Source organism: Poecilia latipinna, unplaced genomic scaffold (genome assembly GCF_001443285.1).
Source record: "Poecilia latipinna isolate Pla-1442-1.1 unplaced genomic scaffold, P_latipinna-1.0 Scaffold2366, whole genome shotgun sequence".
NCBI classification, from domain to species: Eukaryota; Metazoa; Chordata; class Actinopteri; order Cyprinodontiformes; family Poeciliidae; genus Poecilia; species Poecilia latipinna.
Window position 1 is genome coordinate 73693 of NW_015114982.1, and position 18973 is coordinate 92665.

The following is an 18973-nucleotide window of genomic DNA, read 5'->3' on the forward strand; positions in this document are numbered from 1 at the left end:
CATCCTTTAATAGCTTTTGAATTCAATAACTCGTTGCACCTTAGTGTTATTATTAAGCTACAATAGAACTCATTTATTATCTAGGTGTGAAAGAAATCGTTTTTTTTTTTTTCCCCCCAAATCTTTTTTTTGTCCCTGTGTTCTAGGTGGATGTACTAAAAGCAGACATGGAGAGCGCGGAGTGGAAGATATTGGAGAACCTTGTTCTGGAAGGAGTCCTGGATTCCGTGGGTCAGCTGCTGCTGGAACTTCACCTGCACTGGGCGGGCTTTGAGGTGGCCGGCGACGACCCATCTGTGGTGCGGTACTGGTTCAGCCTGCTGAAGGAGCTCGAACGAGCTGGCTTTCGCCTCTTTCGCGTCCACAGCGATCCGAGCACACCTCACCTTTTTTTACACAAGAACATCTTGAATGCCAGCAGCGCCTACACCCTGAGCTGGGTGAACGTACGGTGGAAGCCTTCATGGACGGCACATAAACATAAAAAGTTAATCTTTTAGACTCGGTCTCTGGTCTGTGACGACCTCTCACATAGATGAAGTAATTACTTCCAGAGGCTCTGTGTTTGTTGGCTGCAGGTCAGCCCGATTTAGACATTCTTGAAGCCTGGCTCACGGCCAGCCGTTCCATCTTCATAAATACTACGGCCAAAAGACCACACAGGTTGTACAGTGGATACAAAACATACATATTGTTCCAAGGAGAAGGTAAATGAAAGAGCCTGCCTCTCTGAAAGTAAGTGAATATAAAAAAGAAGCAATTTGTACTGCCTACAAAAGGCAGAATGCTATTTACAAGAATACAATCTTTCTCCACACACTTTATAAGGTACAGCTTGCTAGTATCTTTTCCTTTTCCCTTCAGAGCATAGATTCAGCAATGTGTCAGAAACAGTCTTCACAGATTTTCTTGAATATTGACATGACAGCATCACACAAATCCTGCTGAGTGGTTGGCTGCACATCCATGATAGGAATCTCTCGTTCCGCCGCATCCCAAATGTGCTCTGTTGGACTGAGATTTGGTGACTGGCAGAAAGTGGACTACACCGAGATCAGTGTTGTTAAAGAAACCAGCCTGGGAGGATTTTAGCTGGGCTACGTGGTACTAAAGTCATCCACCTCCTACCACCTAGAAAGTGAAATCACAGTTCCATGTTATCTGACCATCTACCATCTCAATGTAATAGGTCAAGTGGTCTGATGTTTTCTTGTTTGTTCTCTTTGGTGAACTTGTTCAAACCACGGCCTCAAATTCTTGTTCCAGCTGGCTGCCACGTCACCAAGTAGGGTCATCTGAGGCAGCATCTGCTTGAAGGTTTAATATGTGATGCATTCAGGGATGGTATTTTCCAATCAATCGTCATTTGAGATACTCTGCCTTGCCATCCATCTTGCACTGATTTTCCTCTGCCATCAATGAGGCGTTATTGTCCAGATAACTGAAAAATATATCCTGTGGATTTTTCTAATCTACCAGCAAGTCATTCTTCTCAGATCACTCCTGCTTGTGGCAAGGAACATTATCATGCTTAAATAGGACACTTCCAGAGGTAAGCACAGTATCCAAAAAATTGTACTCAAGTAAGAGAAGCACTACTTCAACATAAAAGTAAAAGTAAAAAGCAGTCATCCAAGAAATTACCCGAGTACAAACCATATTTGGTAAAAGGTCTACACAAGTACTGGGTAACTGATGAAATTATCATTTAATATTTAGAAATGACATCATCAGATGGATCAAATATAAGGTGGGAAGTTAGTAAATTTAAGGACGAAAATGACAATAATTCATACAAGTAGCAAAAACCTATGAAACTTCAACAAAAACTACAGGTTTGTTTAATTGTAGCAAGTAGCGACAGTTCATAATAAAATTACTCAAGTAAAAGTAAAAAGCACAGTGTAGTAAAAATACTCCTAAAAGGACATTTTTCAAAAACAAATTACATTTACTCCAATTACATTAAGTAAATGTAGCTAGTTACTACCCAAATTTGTCCTCTGCCAACAGGTGATGTTTCCATGAATGAGGGTAGATGCTCTACAAGAATGCGTATGTAGGCGGTACCTAATAAAAGTAACATCCACATCGGTAGCAGGACCCGTGGTTTCCCTGGGTTACCCTACACATCTAAGTGCCTCGGCCAGCTTGCCTTCCTCCTGCAGCTCCACCTCTCACAGATTCTTGAATGTCTTTGTCCTCGTTTGTATTCCCACCTTTTTATGGGTCATAAAGTTAGAATACTGGGAATTTTGTGGGTCTAGAATAAAATATCAAATCACACTGCTGTTGTGTGCAGATAAGATCAAATGTTTCACACGCTCAGCTTATATATATATATTTTCTCCCTGACTTTGTGTTTGATGATGGTTAAAGAAATAAATTTTGCACCACAAATCAGTTTCATTTTCTAAAATAGGAAATGGGCAGAATGTTTATTTCCACAAAAGGATGTTTAGATGATTAAAAACACTTTGTAGAACAAGAAATTTAAAAAAGAACAGAACACTACTAAAAATAAAAATACGTGTCGTTGACCCTGTAATATTTCTTTTGCCATATCATTGTTAAAGATTCCAATATGCTCATTCTTGTACACACACAATATGTACATATTTGAGCTTTTATTTCAAGATACAAAAATACACTTAAACAAGTAGACTGGATACCAGCCTGTTGGCTTTCGCTCAAAACTATTTAATAAAGTCCAAGAATCACTGACTTCTGCACATAATTTTAGACGCCATCAGAGTTAGTCCCAGAGTTTGATCTGTCCATCCCAGCCGCAGGTGATGACCTTCGAGGTTTCGTGCGGATGCCACAGAGCACTGATGCAGACTTTGTCGTGAGCCTTGATCCTGTGATAGAGCTTGGTGGTCTTCCAGTCCCAAATGTTCAGCTTTCCATCTGCATCCCCCGATACCACATAGCTGGAAGAAAGACAGCAGTTCAGTAGGAGGAAAAAGGTGGAAGACGTGGCTTTAAAGTCTATTTTTTTCTTTTCTTTTTCTTGTCTGTCAGAAGTTGTGGTGCAGCAATGAATAATGACAGAAGGTTAGAGTATCTGTAAGCCAATGTGTGCAGTGGTGGGCGAGACATGGACAAAAATTAAATGAAAGCTGGATTGCCAAAGTTCATGTAATTATAGATTTTTTTTTCTTCTAAGCTCATCAGTAAATGGAAGTTCTTACAAAACAAATTAATAAGGAAGTCTTATAGTAATAAAATCCTCTGTTAAAATGTTATGGTATTTATAGTTAGACTGTTACCTGTCACTATTATTGTTATTCTGACTTTGAGATGCACTGAAGTAAAAATATAAAATAAATACACACTGAATTTAATATTTTCCTTCCTGCTTATTAGATAACAACCCTGGTGGCCCACCATTAATTTATTCATAGGCTTTTTTGTCATTGATATTTGAGAAACTTCCTCTGGTTTTTGTTCGATCAGAAAACACCCTACCTCATGTCTGGGGAGAAATCCACTTGGCAGGCGTAGCCGGCCACCATGTGACCCTTGAAGATTTTCTTTTTGTTCAGTCTGAAGCGATTCTGGGCTCCAAAGATAAGAATCTGGTTGTCCATGGACTGGCACGCCAGCCATTTACCTGAAATTAGAAACCAGCGTGTGTAAACAGCGGGAGAAACTCGTCTTTCCCAAGCACAGTTTAAAAGTCTTGGCAAAGCAGCACAAGATGTTTAAAAGGGAAGGGGGGTAAAAAATGTTTATTATCAAGTGAAGCGGCATTAAAGCTACAAGATTGTACAGAACATTTTAAATTGCCTGTTAGCTCACTTCTTGGCCTCATTTGCATGGCTCTGTACAGCCAGAGGTTTAACAAGCAGACACCGAGATCTTTGAAGTCGTATTTTTATGCTGCTGCCGGTCGAGTTGTAAACCTAGCATCTAAATTCAGGACTCGAATATTTTAGCTAGAAAAACAGCAGAAACTTGACTCGAGCATAAAACTTTTAAAATAAAAGGAGGACAGTTCCCCAAGAAGGGCACGGGACCCATCGTTCTACCTTCATTAAATGAGAAAGATTGAAGCAATTTTAGAAAAATTAGGCAGGCTTTCTCATCATTAGGTGCTCAATTATAATCTGTTTCGCGCTGCGTTTCAGCTCTTGACATGACGACAGTTTCAAGTCACTACACAGCAAAGGGAAGCAGTAAATCACTTTCAGGGCATCACACAACTCACTGCACCTCTTAACAGGAACATGATTATTAATGAGGTATGAAAGCAAGGTATCCAGTCGGTGTGTACGTGCATGTTACATCCCTCTCCAGAAAAAAAAAAAAAGAACCTTTAAAAAGCCCCGAAATGTCTACTGTAATAGGTACAGGAGAGCAAAAACAACTTTCAGTGAAATAGGAAGACGCAGGGGACTCAAAAGAACAAGAGACCGTAGATGTGGCGCCAAGGGGGGGCCAGGTGTCATTTAGGGGTAAGAGAAAACTGAATGGTTTCCCACTGAGAACACATTCATTATTCACACGCCGCGGAAAAACAAATCATGTTGGGACAAATACAAACGTCGACCAGGAGGAGGGAAGAGAGTAAAAAAAGAGAACATGAGGGGAAAGGGATTTAGGCAGGTGGAGAGGAGGGAGCAAAAAGCTGAGTAAGGCCCCAGCTGAAGATGATGGGCTGCAACGCAGAGCCTATTAATTGGAAAACCAAGAGCTGGAGCTAAAGTGGAATGTCCATTTCTGTTAGTGTTCCTTATACAACTTGGTTGCTGTCAGATTCAGTTTCCATTCCCACTCAAAGTTTTGCAAAAAAAATAAAAAAAAAAAAAAAAAAGCAAAATTAATCTATCCTAGTGTGTAAAATCTGCATAATAACCCCGAATGCTCTTGTCACACATCTTGATCTGTTCTTAATAAGCATCTGACAACATCAATATTCAGTACAACTGAGACACAGTGCCAGCAGCAAGCCTGCACTACATAAATCATAATACTAATTTCCAACATGCCTGGGCTCAATACATCTGCCCATAAGGAATAGACTGACATTTGGAAAGACGCACTTCTTCACTTCCTTGGCGGGTTTTAATGGGAACATCAATAACGCCTTCAGATCTGTATGTTAATTATGACGCTAAACCGAGGAAACAGTTTGCTTATCGTTGCAAAAAGACAAAAAAAAAAAAAAAAAAAGGGGGGGGAGAAAGAGAAGCAGCAGGCCTGGGTCTGTTGGTCGGAAAAAAAAAAAAAATTCCCTATCAGCATTTTTAAATGTTTGTAGTTTAGGTGCTTTAGGTGGACGGGTACATCTGCGATTTAAATGCTTTGCGATTTCATGTCTTGGTGTACCGGTGGACCTTAATAAATCAGAGTGTCATTTTAAACTTTCTTTAATTTATAATTAAGTTCTAAAGTGAAACTCCTGTTATTTAGATTCATTGCATACACAATATGATTCTTTTCACTTGTTTACTTAGTCAGGGCTTGTTCCGCATGAATATTTATAATACCATACTATGTGACACAGAGGTGAGTGGCCTGCGGTTCTGCTGAGGTTTTAAGGAAGACTGGGTTGCATCCATCCCTATTGCTTATGCACGCCTTCTATATCACGTTTTCTTTTCACTTACTTTCACGCTTGGATACAAGAGTTAGCCTCTTTTAGTGGGCATCAATTAGGGATGGCCGATAAATCAACAAAAATATATATCATGATAAAGATGCGTCATCCATACGAAAAGAAAATATGTCCAGTAGAATTTCACTGAACTCCGGTGCAGAACCGCACAGCATTCTGGGGGATGTAGTCAGAAGAAAAGCTTTAGTAGCTCGACCAGGTGGCATCAATTAACTCACTCACTCATTGGTAACCTAGCAACAAACCACTGAGTAACACCTGTGCAGCAGGAGCTCATCTTAAAAAAAAAAAGACAATGATGTGGAGTGAACGGAGAAAATGAGCGAAACAGGTCATGAGGAAATTGTAGATAAAACAGGAAAGGTGACATCACCGGTTCATATATTTAAAGCAGAAAACAAATCAATACAAAACAAATAATTATAGACAGATGTGAAACACGTCTATTGTGATTTCTGCCGTGTCGTCCAGCCCCAGTCTCAACATCTGCCACCTCGACAAATGACAAGTCGGCAGTCTTCCCTAATATTATACAACACTTTGGTATTATCATTTCATAATCATGAAAGTGAACAAAACTTACGGCCCTTCCCAGTGCCAAATAATATGGTTTGCAACAGATGCAGAGGTCTTTGTTCATAACAATTCGCACAGCTGTAACCAGGTGGGAAGCTGCAGGCTGAGAAACTCGGAAATCCAGTTTACCAACAATACAGAAACAACCACAGCAGGCTTGCAGACCACAAACTCTTTAGACTGACTCGGTTTATACCGACTTGTTCTGCAAATCTCGTGCTGTTTTACTCCTCTGAGAAACGGCCAACCTTGGGCAGTATGAATCTACATCAGTGTGGTAATGTAGGTTTGAGTTCCCTAGAGTCCTCCACTCTATGTTGCAGTTTGTGTGTTTTTTTTTTGTTGTTTTTTTTTTGTTTTTTTTTCCAAAATATCAGGGGACTCACCATTGGGAGACAGAGTCACAGCTGGCATGGAGTGCATACTGGGCTCAGCGATGTACTTGAAGTCCACAGGGATGTCCCTGAAAAAGACACAAAGCCTGGTGATCCCATAGGACAACGGATTAAGCACCGGTTCAGCCTCTACAACCCCAAAGGGAAATAGTTAATAAACCTCTCTGCTAACCTCTGCTGTTCTGTCTGCGAGCCTGAAAAATACTTAACACCGACAGCAAAACAGCAGCTGTGGAACAGCAAAATTATCGGTGTAGTTAGAGCTAGTTAGAGCACGTAAATATCTGAATAAAATCCGAAAGCTTTTGATGTCGAACCGTGACTGCACAAGCAACCAATTATTTACGAAATCCTTATTTGCTCTCCTCACACTGTCGCCAGTCCTTTCATGCTCTCTCTGTTTGTCTGCTTTGGCAGAGATGTGCCACTATTTGATCTTAATTGGTCTGAAGCAGATCTTTCACATTTACAGCTCTCTGTGTTTGTCTCTGTCATTATGAATGGAAAGGGCTTTGCTTGGTCGCCGGGGGACGTCTTAAAAAAATAAAGTTACTCAATGTCACTAATGTCTCTCTGTGTCTTTCCCAGCACATCTGCATCGGAAGTGTGCTTAAGAGTTTTAATCTGGAACTGATCCTGCCATCTGTTTACACTGAGTTATATCAGTGACGGGGAACAGCTGGAGTTAAATGAAAGCAGTTTCAACAAACTAATAAGAGGGAATAAGAAAGTAAGAGATGATAAACATTGTTTCTGCCGTTCTCTGGAAGAGAACTCTAAGATTTTTATTACATAATAATTTAAGAACTACAGGAATTCGGAACTTAATTATGTAGCTAATATTTACCTATGAGCAATTTTTTTTTTTTTAAATGACAGAAATAGACACTCTCCTATGTCAAATAAATCGATAATCAATGTAACGTTTTGATTTTAATCCCCTAAACATAAAAATAAACACATTTAGGAAACAGAACTTTATTGCCTGTTTAATTTTCTACTTATTCATATACATTTTATTATTTTGTATGAATTACAAAAATAAATTCTTAAAATATAATTTATGACAGTACTAGAAATCTGAACAAGGAGTTCAAAGTTTTTTTTAGGACTCAAATTAAATTCAGCAAGTAAAGCTTTTGAAGTCCTGTAGTGGAGCTGTGGAGAGAAATGGAACAACAAATACAATTTTTGTCCAAGGGACATTATTGACTAATAAAGGTGTGTTTACAGTGATTATGCTTGAGAAGACCACAGGATTTTTAGAAGAATCTGATCAGGCTGGAAAGTTTCTTGCTTAAAAGACTAATTTAAATTAAAATAAACCAGAGAAGTTCGCTGCCCAAACTGTGACCATAAATTGCAACAGTTATTTTCAAAACCTTTTTTTCCCCCCCCCCCCCCTCAGGTGCATATTAGCAAATATTAAGCAAAGCTCTCAGATTGATTATCCTAAAAACCTTCATCAATACTTGTTCCCTAATAATAAACCAGTGCTTTAGATTTATTTACTTCTCAGACGCATCTGATGCATGTAAATATATGAAAAAAAACAACAAAAAAAAACATGTAAGCTTAAATATATGTAGGTATTTACCTCTTATGGATTTTTAATCTATAAATCTGTGCCCAACCTTTCTCTACAGTCAATATATGTCTTCTGGCCAATTCAAATAATTGTCAGGCAATTAATATGGTCAACAACTTGTTGATTTACTCCCACGGTTTTGTCTCCCAGGAGACAATGTGGAAAACAGACTCTCAGGCTACAGCTGATTGGCTTCTTCTGGTCTTTACAAGATCAACATTTGCTCTCTGTTTCTAAATTTAAAAATACAGAAGTTTTTTTTTTTTTTTTTTTGCCATTGGGAAAAACAAACTAGGAGCTTCTTTTCACTAAAAATATAAAGCAGAGAATAAAAGTCCTTATTCTAAACATTAAGGCCTTCTATAAATATTTACAATCTTTGAGACGGAAACAGCAGAGCTTGTTTATATCCCCACAGGCACTGGAGCCAATAAACATATCATTGTTGGTGGTCTGTCTTGACTGTCTGCTGACACCAAACAAGCCAGGACATATTAGCATTGCAACAACAAAAATAAAAGTGAATATTAATAGGGATAATCAAGAGTTCTGGTTAAGAATATTCAAACTGGAGCATTTAAGACAAAGATTCTGCATCCTTTAATTCGTAGTCTTTACTCACCACTCCCAGACTCGCAGACTCTTATCATCTGACGTGCTGACAAAGCGGCGATTTTCGTCAACAAAGGTGATGGTGTTCACAGCACCCAGGTGGCGATCGTACTCCTGAACCACCTCGCTCGTCCTGATGTCCCACTGTCCAGCAAACACGGGCAGAAAGCAAAGCAGAAACAAGGGAAGTAAACACTCAAACCCCAAACAAGTCTAAACACACAGGATGATCTGAACAACCAGCGGAGAATCAACCGTAATAAAAAAAAGTGTCAGCATACAGTTTTCTAAGCCAAGAGAAGATCAGATGGATGACATCTGATCTTCAAACATTGTTTGAGGAAATGTTTGAACATTTCCTCAAACATTCTCCTTTGAGGAAATGTTCAATCTGTGTCAGCATTGAGAAATTGGTCAACTGCGGTGAAGCGGTGACAGTGATTAGCAATAAAATCAAACCGGCCTCGGATTTGAGCATCAATATATTTTTGGAGAGGATCTTGCACAAATTAAGATGTAAAAAAAAAAAAAAAAAGTTTCCACGCAGATGCTCCCACCCCCAGGCAAGAAAACAAACAAGAAACGTGCATGCAGTTCTGTCCAATTTCATTTGTGCTCTTTTATTTAAATCCTTCCCTGGGGGCCAGCAGCCATCTGTGCTCGTCGCCCGGAGGACAACTGCATGATTTAACGTTAGCCCCGATTGAGATAACAAATGCAATTCACACCGATAGTTAGGGAGCAGAGCTGGTGCTTTCTTTTTATATATCTTTTAATAGTTTATTCTTAGAAGAAAAATGTATAAAATCTTTCAGCTCCATTTGTCCTCTGGATGTTACTACCACACAAACTTTTACGTGATGTGATGGTTGCACTACATTACACCGTTTTCTTCACTGCTCGTGTGCAGCCTGTGATTAATGACTTGCTCTAGTCCTGTCATCCACTGATCCCCGTGCAAGTCCCACAGAGATTCGTACACAAGTGCTGAAGTTTGAGAGAGAAGTGTAGTTCGTGCTCCCATGAGCTCAGGCGCCAAACGCGGAAACTGTAGTGCATCTGCCCTGCCGACAAAAGCGGATCGCTCGCTGTCCTTTACCTGAACAATCTTCTTATCTGACATCCCGGCCACAAAAAGATTCTGCTTGTCCTCGTCCGGATTGAACTTGACGCAGTAGGGTACCTTCCTGTTTGTGAAGCGAGAGATACACTGGCCTGTGGAGAGGGAAGTAAATTGAAAGTCAGGGTTCCAGAAAAATCCATTGTTTCTTCTTTTTTTTTTTTTCTCTCCTTTTCTCCATTACGGCACACTAAAGCTGTCCACAACTTAAAGAACACAGTCTGCAACTTTTATTGCTGTAGTGCTCAATCCCCAGGGGGAGCGACAAGTCAGCTGGAAAACAGAAAATGCTGTTTACTTCTGTTCATTCTGCGAGGAAGATAGTGCTGCATATGAAGGAATACAAAACTGCAATGGGGACTTTTCAATCAAATCTACCTGCTGCTGGGACAGAGTTAGATAAACAATCTCTATCACACAGAAATCAACAAAACAGACAACAATTTAAGAAATATCTTCTTTTTTTTTTTTAAACAAATCAACAAGTGGGGGATTTAACTCTTTTCTGCCCTCTGCTGGAGAAGCATTCTTCAACTTGAAAGGGTGTCAAATTTCAACAGAGGGAGGATGTAAAGAAAAGGCTTTATTCTACACAGAGACGTAGACAAAAGTAGCTGTTCATTTGCTATGTAGTAGAATCAAGACTCAGTCAAAAGGTGACAAAATGCATTTCACAGCAATAAATGTCAATAAGTGCTTCCTGGCGGTGTCTGCACCACATGACAAAGCAGCATGTCTGTTCAGCCACCTGAAATCAGAACCTGGACTGGTCTATAAGAGACAAATTAGAGATGCACCGATCCGATGTTAATATCTGTATTGGTCCCGATACTGTGAGAAATTCTAGATATCAGTGACAATGTGACTGATCCGTAAGGGCAGATCTATTCAGTCGAATTCTATACTTAGTGCTCTGAACAATGGCATGCTTCATTATTTATTTTACATTATATTTAAAATCCACAATTCCACTTTCAGAAAAATTTGAAAGAAGGTTTGTTGCAGTTTATTTTTACATGTTTGACCAAGATAAGTCAACCTATTGTTTTTGTCAGTTTCTTTATTATTTATTTTACATTGGCAGTTATATATCTAATTCTGTAAGAGACGCAGCTTACCTGTCTCAGAGTCCCACAGTTTAAGGTAGCGGTCGTATGCAGCACTGAGGAACTGAGTCCCACTGTTGTTGAAGCAAATGTCTCGCACTGCTTTGCTGTGACCTAATGCACAAAAAAAAAAAAAAAAAATCAAAGCAATTATAAGCACACAACTATTGCAATAAAATCATATTTTTACACTGAACAAAAAATATGGCAAATTTTTGCCTCAGATGACTTATTGCTTACTGGCAAAATTATTCCATGATTCCACATGTGGAAGATGAGGAAGGGAAAATGTTTAGTAGAGCCTAACGAGGGAAAGGCTAAAACAAAAATTACAAGCCATAATTACGTCTTCAATGGCTGCGTGCTCTGTTTTCCTTCTAATTCATGTCCTTAACTGTCTGGCTCTTCCTCGTGCAGGAAGGTGATTTGAGATCCCTGCAGTCTGACTATTTGCAGCTTTCTCCCTTGTTAAAACCAGCTTTTATCAGAGGTATGCTGTTTCCACAGTGATAACAGAGCCCACTGAGGCTAAGCACCTGTCTGCACTCTTCCTCTAACCAGGCCTGCTGGCAGACCAAAGGCAACAGCATCGCCACTGAAAGCCTTGCGCTGATGTGTGTGCAGAAACGCACATGCATTACTACCACTGAAAACAGGTCACACAAGTAAGCAAATATCCCCCGTGTCCCTGGCTGAATTAAAATATGAAAATATCACTGATTGATATTCATGAATTTCCCTACCCTCGCTGTTCCCTGTTTTACTAAGTGATCCTTCGGGTTGGATGCTTCAAACCAGTCCACATTCTGTGCGGCGTTCAGTCAAAGTGGGTACTTCAAGCAGAAGTTTACAGAGCGACATATGCATTTAAAATGGAAGACCGGTAAGTCGTATGTTTTAATTTATGGTAAATGTGCGTGTACTGGAAAGAGTCCGATCCCTCAGGAAAAATATCACAGCTTCAGAACAGAAAAATTAATATTACATAGCTGATCATTAAATGCAGAGCAATGTTAATATTCACCCAGTGACATAACTAAATACTTCTAAAACTGCATTAGATAAGAAAAAAAAATAGATATATATTTTAATCAGTATTGCCTTACATATGGACTCTTTTGTAATTTCATTCATTCCTAACTGGGTTTCCTCTCCCCCCCCCCACATCGCCTCTCCATGTTCTGTGCCCTCCCTTGCCCCTCGTTCCCTTCAGCCCCTGGGCTGCTGAATTATGCATGTTCTGTGAAGGAGCTGAAAAGCAGAACCAAAGCTGCAAACAATCTCTATCCTGACAGTGTGCTGTCAGGGAGGAGTAGCAGAGTGTCTTGCATGCATTAGCCTAAAAACACTCAAACCTGGAATGGTAAATATTTCTCTGTATGTATAATTAAATTTAAAACGTAGCATCTCTGACAGTGGTCAGCAGATTTAAATGTTCCAGTGACGATGAGCTCATATCCGTCACTGCCGCACGTTTCCCAAAAGGCTATGTTTATTCAGAGCTTGAGCATATTTTCTGTCAGCATGTTTGCAGATGACATGCTGTTGTTCAGGAACTCTTGAGGGATGCAGCACTCAAAATTACATTTAAAAAAAAAGATTCATCACCATTTGACAACTTTAAAATAAACCATAGATTTAACAAAAAATGCTTACTTACCAATAAATGTACGGAGACACCTCCTCTCTCCGTAGACCTCCCACAGCTAGAGAGAATTAGACACATCGAGTGATGGCCTGATCAGTACAGAGCATTGATGTGCTCAATGTTGTGCATATTTGTACAACGCTGTGTCTTGACTAAAATAGTCAACCAAAATAATCAAATGCACTGATCAGGTTTTTCTGGGGTGAAAATATTAGCTATACCACATGAGAAAAATATGTGCTGCAGGTCGGCTGATAAAGGTTGCTCTTTTGTATCCAAGAGAAAACAAAGGAATTAACCCCATTTATACATCAAAGCACATCAAAGTATCTAATGACCTTAAACGACCTTCAGTAGATATTAAAAAAAAAAAAGTGAATCAAACACCTGTCTCTGATTAATGTGCTTACAGATCAAAACAGTGGAAGTTTGAAGTTTTCATTAAAAAAAAATACATTTCCCACTTTTGGATGAAGGGGGAAAAAATGCATATTCTGATTTGGGTTCCTACAGTATTTACATTTCAAAATTTCCTACTCATACTCAATGTTTTAGACTTTTCTATCAATATAAAATGACATCGTGGACATATGGGCAAAACATAAGTTTGGTTTTAACATCTGTTATATTCTAGTCATTTAATCCAACATTCAGTCCTATGCACTCTTAGAGCACCACATCTTAAGACTGTAAACATAGGCAGCCACCTTGAAATGTAACAGTAAAATTATTAACATCTACTATCTTGAGGGAATCAAGCGTCTGTGCTGCTTAAATGACCTCCTGCTGTTATTAGATAATTTGATAATATACCTTGATCTTGCAGTCCATGGAAGAGGAGAGCAGAAGATGACCAGACCTGGGATATAATCGGATAGCACTGACACCCTGGAAACAAACAGATTTATTTACTTATTTATCTCCTTCTTATGAAAGTATTTGTTAGTACCGATATCATACAGTGTTGTACTGTACAGTTTTGCATTTTATCTAGCTTTCAGGTGTCACAGTTTATAACATTTACACGTTTTTGTGCATCTTTTTAACTGGTGAAATGTTTTTGAGAGGTTAATGGTTTTCAAAGTAAAGTCACACTTTACACAATAACGTAGCACACATGAATTCATTTCAATTCAAAATGCTTACAAAGACATTTTGAATAGTCTTTGTAAGACGATTAAAAATGTCTTACAATCTTACAGTGTTTGTCACTGAGAGACAAACACTCTCAGTGTTCCTAGTTTTCTTTTTGCATGTCAAAATGTTCAGAGAAAGAAACCATAGAAATATCAACAGAGCTCACTTTCAGGTTACTTCATTAGCAACAAACCCCCATGTTCTCCTTTTCCCACTTACCTTGGTGTGTCCAGACCAGACATGAATCTGTTTCTTTGGCAGGTAACACTTATCTGGAGCATCTGCAGAGCGCAAGTTGACGCCCACATCCTGTGGAACATGGAGGTATGACCTGCCCTGGTAGTCATACATGTCTTTGACTGCAGACAGGAAGAAAGACAAAATGTGATGTTTAAAACAAATTTAAAAAAAAGGAGAGAAAATTTAACTCCTCTTAGTCATTAACCGTGGAAAAAGATTATTTTTGATTAATTTCACTAAAAGCCATTGAAAACATAAAAGCATCTTAATTACCGTGAAGAATGGTCTTCTCTTCTCCTGGAGCCTCGTCTTCATTCCTTCCCTTCTTCTGCCTTTTAGCAGTGATCTCATCGAGTTCTTTCTGCTCTTCCTGTACAATAAAATTAATTATGAGGAAACAACCCAGCAATTGTCATATTTTATATATTTATGAAGACAGGCCCGGCAACGTGAATCAGTTTAATCTCGAATGAATGCCCGATTATGAGGGCTTTAACATGGCTGTGTGGGCGAGTGGAGTCACAAAGCCAGTGATAAGTAGCATCTGCTGCACCAAATGTCTGATCTGATGTAGAAAAATACATTAGACTGGATATAAAGGCCTATACAGTTGCCTCTTGGTAGCTGCAGAAAAAAAAAAACATTCTGTTGGGGCTTTAACTTCAGTATTCCTGCTACGAATTATAATAAAGAATAAAATACAGACACTCTGCTTCATAATTGTGATTTAAAGACAATCACATATAATTTAATACATGTTACAAATGATCAGCAAATCATTCTGTAAACCAGCAATCAAGTTACACTAACATGTTTTCTAGCACATAAAACAATATTTCACCTCTGACGGTTTGGCCACATCTTTTTCGTCCACATATTTCGCCCACGGCCCCAGGAAGCTGTCAATCTCTCCCGCGTCCCCACCTTTGACCTTCTTCCGTTTCTCTGGCTTCTTCTGACCACTTTCAAAGACAGTCAGTCCTGGAGGAAGGAAGGATTACATTAGAGGTATTACAATTGTTTAATAATAACACACACACATACATATATATACATATTATATATATAAGTTATTAAACAAACTAATTTAAAAGATAATCATTATTAATGCACACCTTTGTTTTTTTCAGCCTCTTCCACAGCACCAATATAGCTACAAGAGGAAGCTTCGTGTGTGTCAACAGAAGGATCTAAAGCGTAACCTACAAGCAGACAGAAGAATGTTGTTAAAAGAAAAAATGGTGTGCTACCTACCCTAGAGGATATAGATCATTTTACCATAAGTAGAGAAAGTCCTCCTTTGCTGTTCAAACATAAAATCATTGACGTGAGCAGGTTCTGCATAGCCAGACAGCATGTTCCTTGGGGCCGACATCTGCTGGGACTTATACGGATTCGTCGGCCCAAACTAAAATGAAATGAGGCAACGATTATTGTCAATGTCATCAAAAAGTGTTGGTTTTAGTTGCACTTAGCACAGTGCTTTCATTGATTTAAGAAAAATCACGAGTTTCTGACCAAATGGTTTTCTAGAACAAGTCACCTTTTTTTGTAAAATAACATGCATTTCAATAGCAACCAGCTTTGTGATTCATAGAAGAGAAAATAAATGAATAAGATGGCAGAAGGATCAGGAGCAAAGATCTCTTCTCCTGAGGAAAAGAGAAATCAGGGGTCGACATGAACAAGATTTTTTTTTTGAAAAAACAGATGCTATGAACCAACCAAAGGATTTTTCAAAAGTATCTTGGCTTCAAGAACAAAAATAAACCAATCTGTATTCTAAGTGCAGCAGTGAAACTAATCTTTTCCCGAGAAAATATCATCTTCATAATTCACAGTGGTTACAGCAAAGCTCAGCACATTGGCCCAATTCAATATGAACTGTTTTAGTTCATATCGAATTAGAAAAAGTTATTTTAGAAAGAGTTACTTAGCTGCTGTAAAACTGTATCATGCCACATGTTGACATATCTAAAAATACATTTTACATGGGTATTTTTTGAAGGGACACCATGTTCTGTCCTGGTTACGTAGGTAATGGACACTCTTATGTGTAGAAGATCTACAGTGGGTGAAAGGTGTAAGATGTACGTTGAGCTACCTCATCTTTTTTTTAATATATTCAGTATTTAATGATCATCTGCCCTGTAGTCATATATGTATTTAACTCAATTCATAAGACTCAGTCACATGAAGCATTAAGAATGCTAAGGTGAGTCAATCACCAATCCATCTGCATAGGGTAGAATGAAGTTAAGTAAAGTTACTACCAAGTCTTTACTTCAACATTTAACTAGGGCTTAATTAGAAGTTTTGGCATTATTCATGGAAACCTTTTGACTTGCAGGTGTACATTTTACGTGCAAACATATTAGTTTGTAGTTCTGTAATATTTTTGACGGACTTACCTCAGGGGCAAACATCGTTTCATATGTTGGGTTATAAGTGACTTCTTTCAGTGAAGGGTCCAAGTGTATGCCAGTCTCAACAGCCTCCTGACATGGAGACATAAATAATTAGCTAACAATGTTAACCAACTGATCTCACCAAGTTATAAAGTACCAACCCAATGAAATTAGAAGATGGAGATTGTTCTCTGTTTGCAAAAAGTACGATTAACTAAACCTTGCATTACAATTAATAATATTAGTACATTCAGATAGCTATATCAGCGAAAATAAAAAGCAACAATGACAAGCGTGTAAGCTACAGCTCAACGCCTTATGCTCTCCTATTCATTTTCCATTTAGTAGATGAAGTTGGTTATATTATAGTAGACAATACATTTAGTCAAGTCATTAAATACAAAATCCGCATTCAACGTCAAGCTAACGTTAGCTAGACAGCATCTCTTAGCTTACCTTAACAGCGACCTCCGGGGCAGAATTAAGAACAGCTAAAGACATTGTGGGTCCAGACTGCAGAGGTTTAAGGTGAGCCGTAGCATCCGGATCATCCGGATCAACTTTCTTGATACTGGTATTAGATTCTGACTCGTTTTCGGAGTCGGAATCGCTCCCGTACGAAGCGAGGGAAGCTATGGCGGCAGACATGTTGAATGTTGTGAAGTCACCGGAAGCAGGAGGCGGGACATCCGCTGGAAGGAAAAAAAAAGAGGGAACAAGACGCGCAGAAATAAAACTTGAAACTTACTTACCAGAAACTGGACTGTGATTTAATTTTGTTACAATAGTTCTACCCAGTGGGAGGGGAGAGGGGTGAGGGGAGTCAGATAAAAAGTAGCTGAATGAATTCATAAAATTACTTAAAGTGAAGCATGGAAAATGGATAGAAACTGCTACAACTGCAATTTTCAGATCACTACTCTACCTGGTGTATGTAACTTAAGTTAAGAAAGCATAGAGTTCAATACTTTTAATCATAGGAGTTACAAATATTTTGTCACCACATTATTTTTTTACTAAAACAGCCTGTAGCGAGTTCTAGATTGTATGTTTGGTCATTTAAACAAGTAGCTATAAGAACATTTTTGTTCGCTTTACTTTTTTCATTTGAAACATCAAAACGGCATTGACAAAATACTCATAACAATTACCGTCATCATTAATATGTCAATCTGTGAACGATATGTTTAAAAGGGAGTAGGAAAAAAACAAGAAAAACAAACAGCTGGGTCATGCTAGAATAGTGCAAAATTTTATCACAAAATCTCATTTGCTTATTTCACATTAATTTACTTACACATTATTAAAGACACACGTTGGTCGTAATAAAAATGACCTGTTTGTATATTCCCTAATTCATACATTTGTACCCTTTTTTATTTTATTGAACGCGCCAATCTTCACTTTTTCTTTATCCAAAAAAGTTGTGGGTTCGTGGCAAAATATATATTTTTTTCTTTATTGATTTGTAATTTTTGCTTGAAATATGTTGTCTGTTTGAAAAAGCACTAAAAGACATGACCCATATATGAAATCCATGAAAAATAGTTTTACAAATATCTCTCAGCTCCATACAATAATTTCTAAAAATTCAATTTTTTTTTTTTACTTACACGGCTAATATATTCACTAAATCATAATCTAAAGGATCGGAGATGAATAAATTGCACAGTTGGATCGATTGGACAGCGCACTATGACGATTCCACACTTTAGCCAATACTGCGAGCGCACGCGCTGTCCGCGAGCCTCCCACGATCACACATCAGCATGGGACGCCGTCTCGAGCCCCAACAATGGAGTGGCTCATACCATCGGCGCTGATTGTTGCGGGGACATTCTCCTCCAAACAAACCTAACACAACTCTCCTTACTTTGCCGAGACAACCTTTGTCGCATGGGATTTAAACCCGAAAACGGGTTCATGTTAAGAAATTGCCAGCTAGTTGGACCGGAACACATTTGATGTCAGTTTAAGTAATATTTTGCCAAAGAAACCCTTTGCAGAAAAAAAAAGTGGCTGGATTGTTCTGCGCCGCCGCCTCTTCCAGCAGGAGCGCATTTGATATCAGAGACGGTGCAGCCATGGATCTGACCCGGGGATTTAAATACTTGGATTCAGTGGCACGCTGTGCAGCTCCGTGAGGATGGAAAGCAAATAAGTGGGATTTTAACCAACCTATCAGGTAATGTTTGAACATCGTGTAATGCTGCAGCCACTTTTAAATCCTACTCTAATAACATTGCATGGTGGACCTTAATGTATCTCAACAGTATTCAGCTGAACTTACTGGCTCAGAACAGAGTCACCATGTTGTAACGTTAGACCTAAACTGGAACTGCTAGACTAATAACGGTCTTGGTAATTCAACACTGTGACTCCCACTTTAACCCTGGATACAGGTGATAAACGTGACATTGATGGGATTCCAAAGTGATCAAATTCTCGAAAAAGTACCAAATGCGTGTTTCTAATGCTTAAATAAAGGTCAGATTTATAAAGGGACTGCTGGGTAATCAA

General features: G+C 38.7%; 2 protein-coding genes across 2 annotated transcripts in view; one reads left to right on the top strand and one right to left on the bottom strand.

The window, feature by feature from the left end:
• The window catches only part of LOC106937516 (methyltransferase-like protein 24), a 37695-nt gene extending 35886 nt beyond the window's left edge, over positions 1–1809 (top strand). The window contains exon 5 of the mRNA XM_015019057.1: positions 147–1809. Coding sequence (XP_014874543.1) covers positions 147–500 — 354 coding nt within the window. The 3' untranslated portion in view covers positions 501–1809. The remainder of the gene's footprint in view (positions 1–146) is intronic.
• Positions 1810–2404: 595 nt separating this feature from the next.
• Positions 2405–17132, bottom strand: LOC106937515 (pre-mRNA-processing factor 17-like). Its single transcript, XM_015019056.1, has 15 exons — positions 16910–17132; positions 16457–16543; positions 15324–15453; positions 15161–15247; positions 14887–15026; positions 14319–14415; positions 14025–14164; positions 13482–13556; positions 12681–12726; positions 11033–11134; positions 9894–10009; positions 8805–8938; positions 6586–6662; positions 3472–3616; positions 2405–2933 (listed from the first exon to the last, which is right to left on the bottom strand). The coding sequence occupies exons 1-15, from the start codon at positions 17099–17101 to the stop codon at positions 2756–2758; spliced, it is 1746 nt and encodes a 581-aa protein (XP_014874542.1). The 5' UTR covers positions 17102–17132; the 3' UTR covers positions 2405–2755.
• Between the last annotated feature and the right edge of the window lie 1841 nt (positions 17133–18973).

Excerpts from the sequence above, each read along its gene's own strand:
- LOC106937515 (XM_015019056.1), bottom strand. The coding sequence starts at position 17,101 with ATGTCTGCCGCCATAGCTTCCCTCGCTTCGTACGGGAGCGATTCCGAC. Across the intron at positions 14,165-14,318 it reads AGAGAAGACCATTCTTCACG|TCAAAGACATGTATGACTAC; the intron begins GTAATTAAGATG and ends TCCTGTCTGCAG. Across the intron at positions 11,135-12,680 it reads GTGTCTCCGTACATTTATTG|GTCACAGCAAAGCAGTGCGA; the intron begins GTAAGTAAGCAT and ends TTTGTGCATTAG.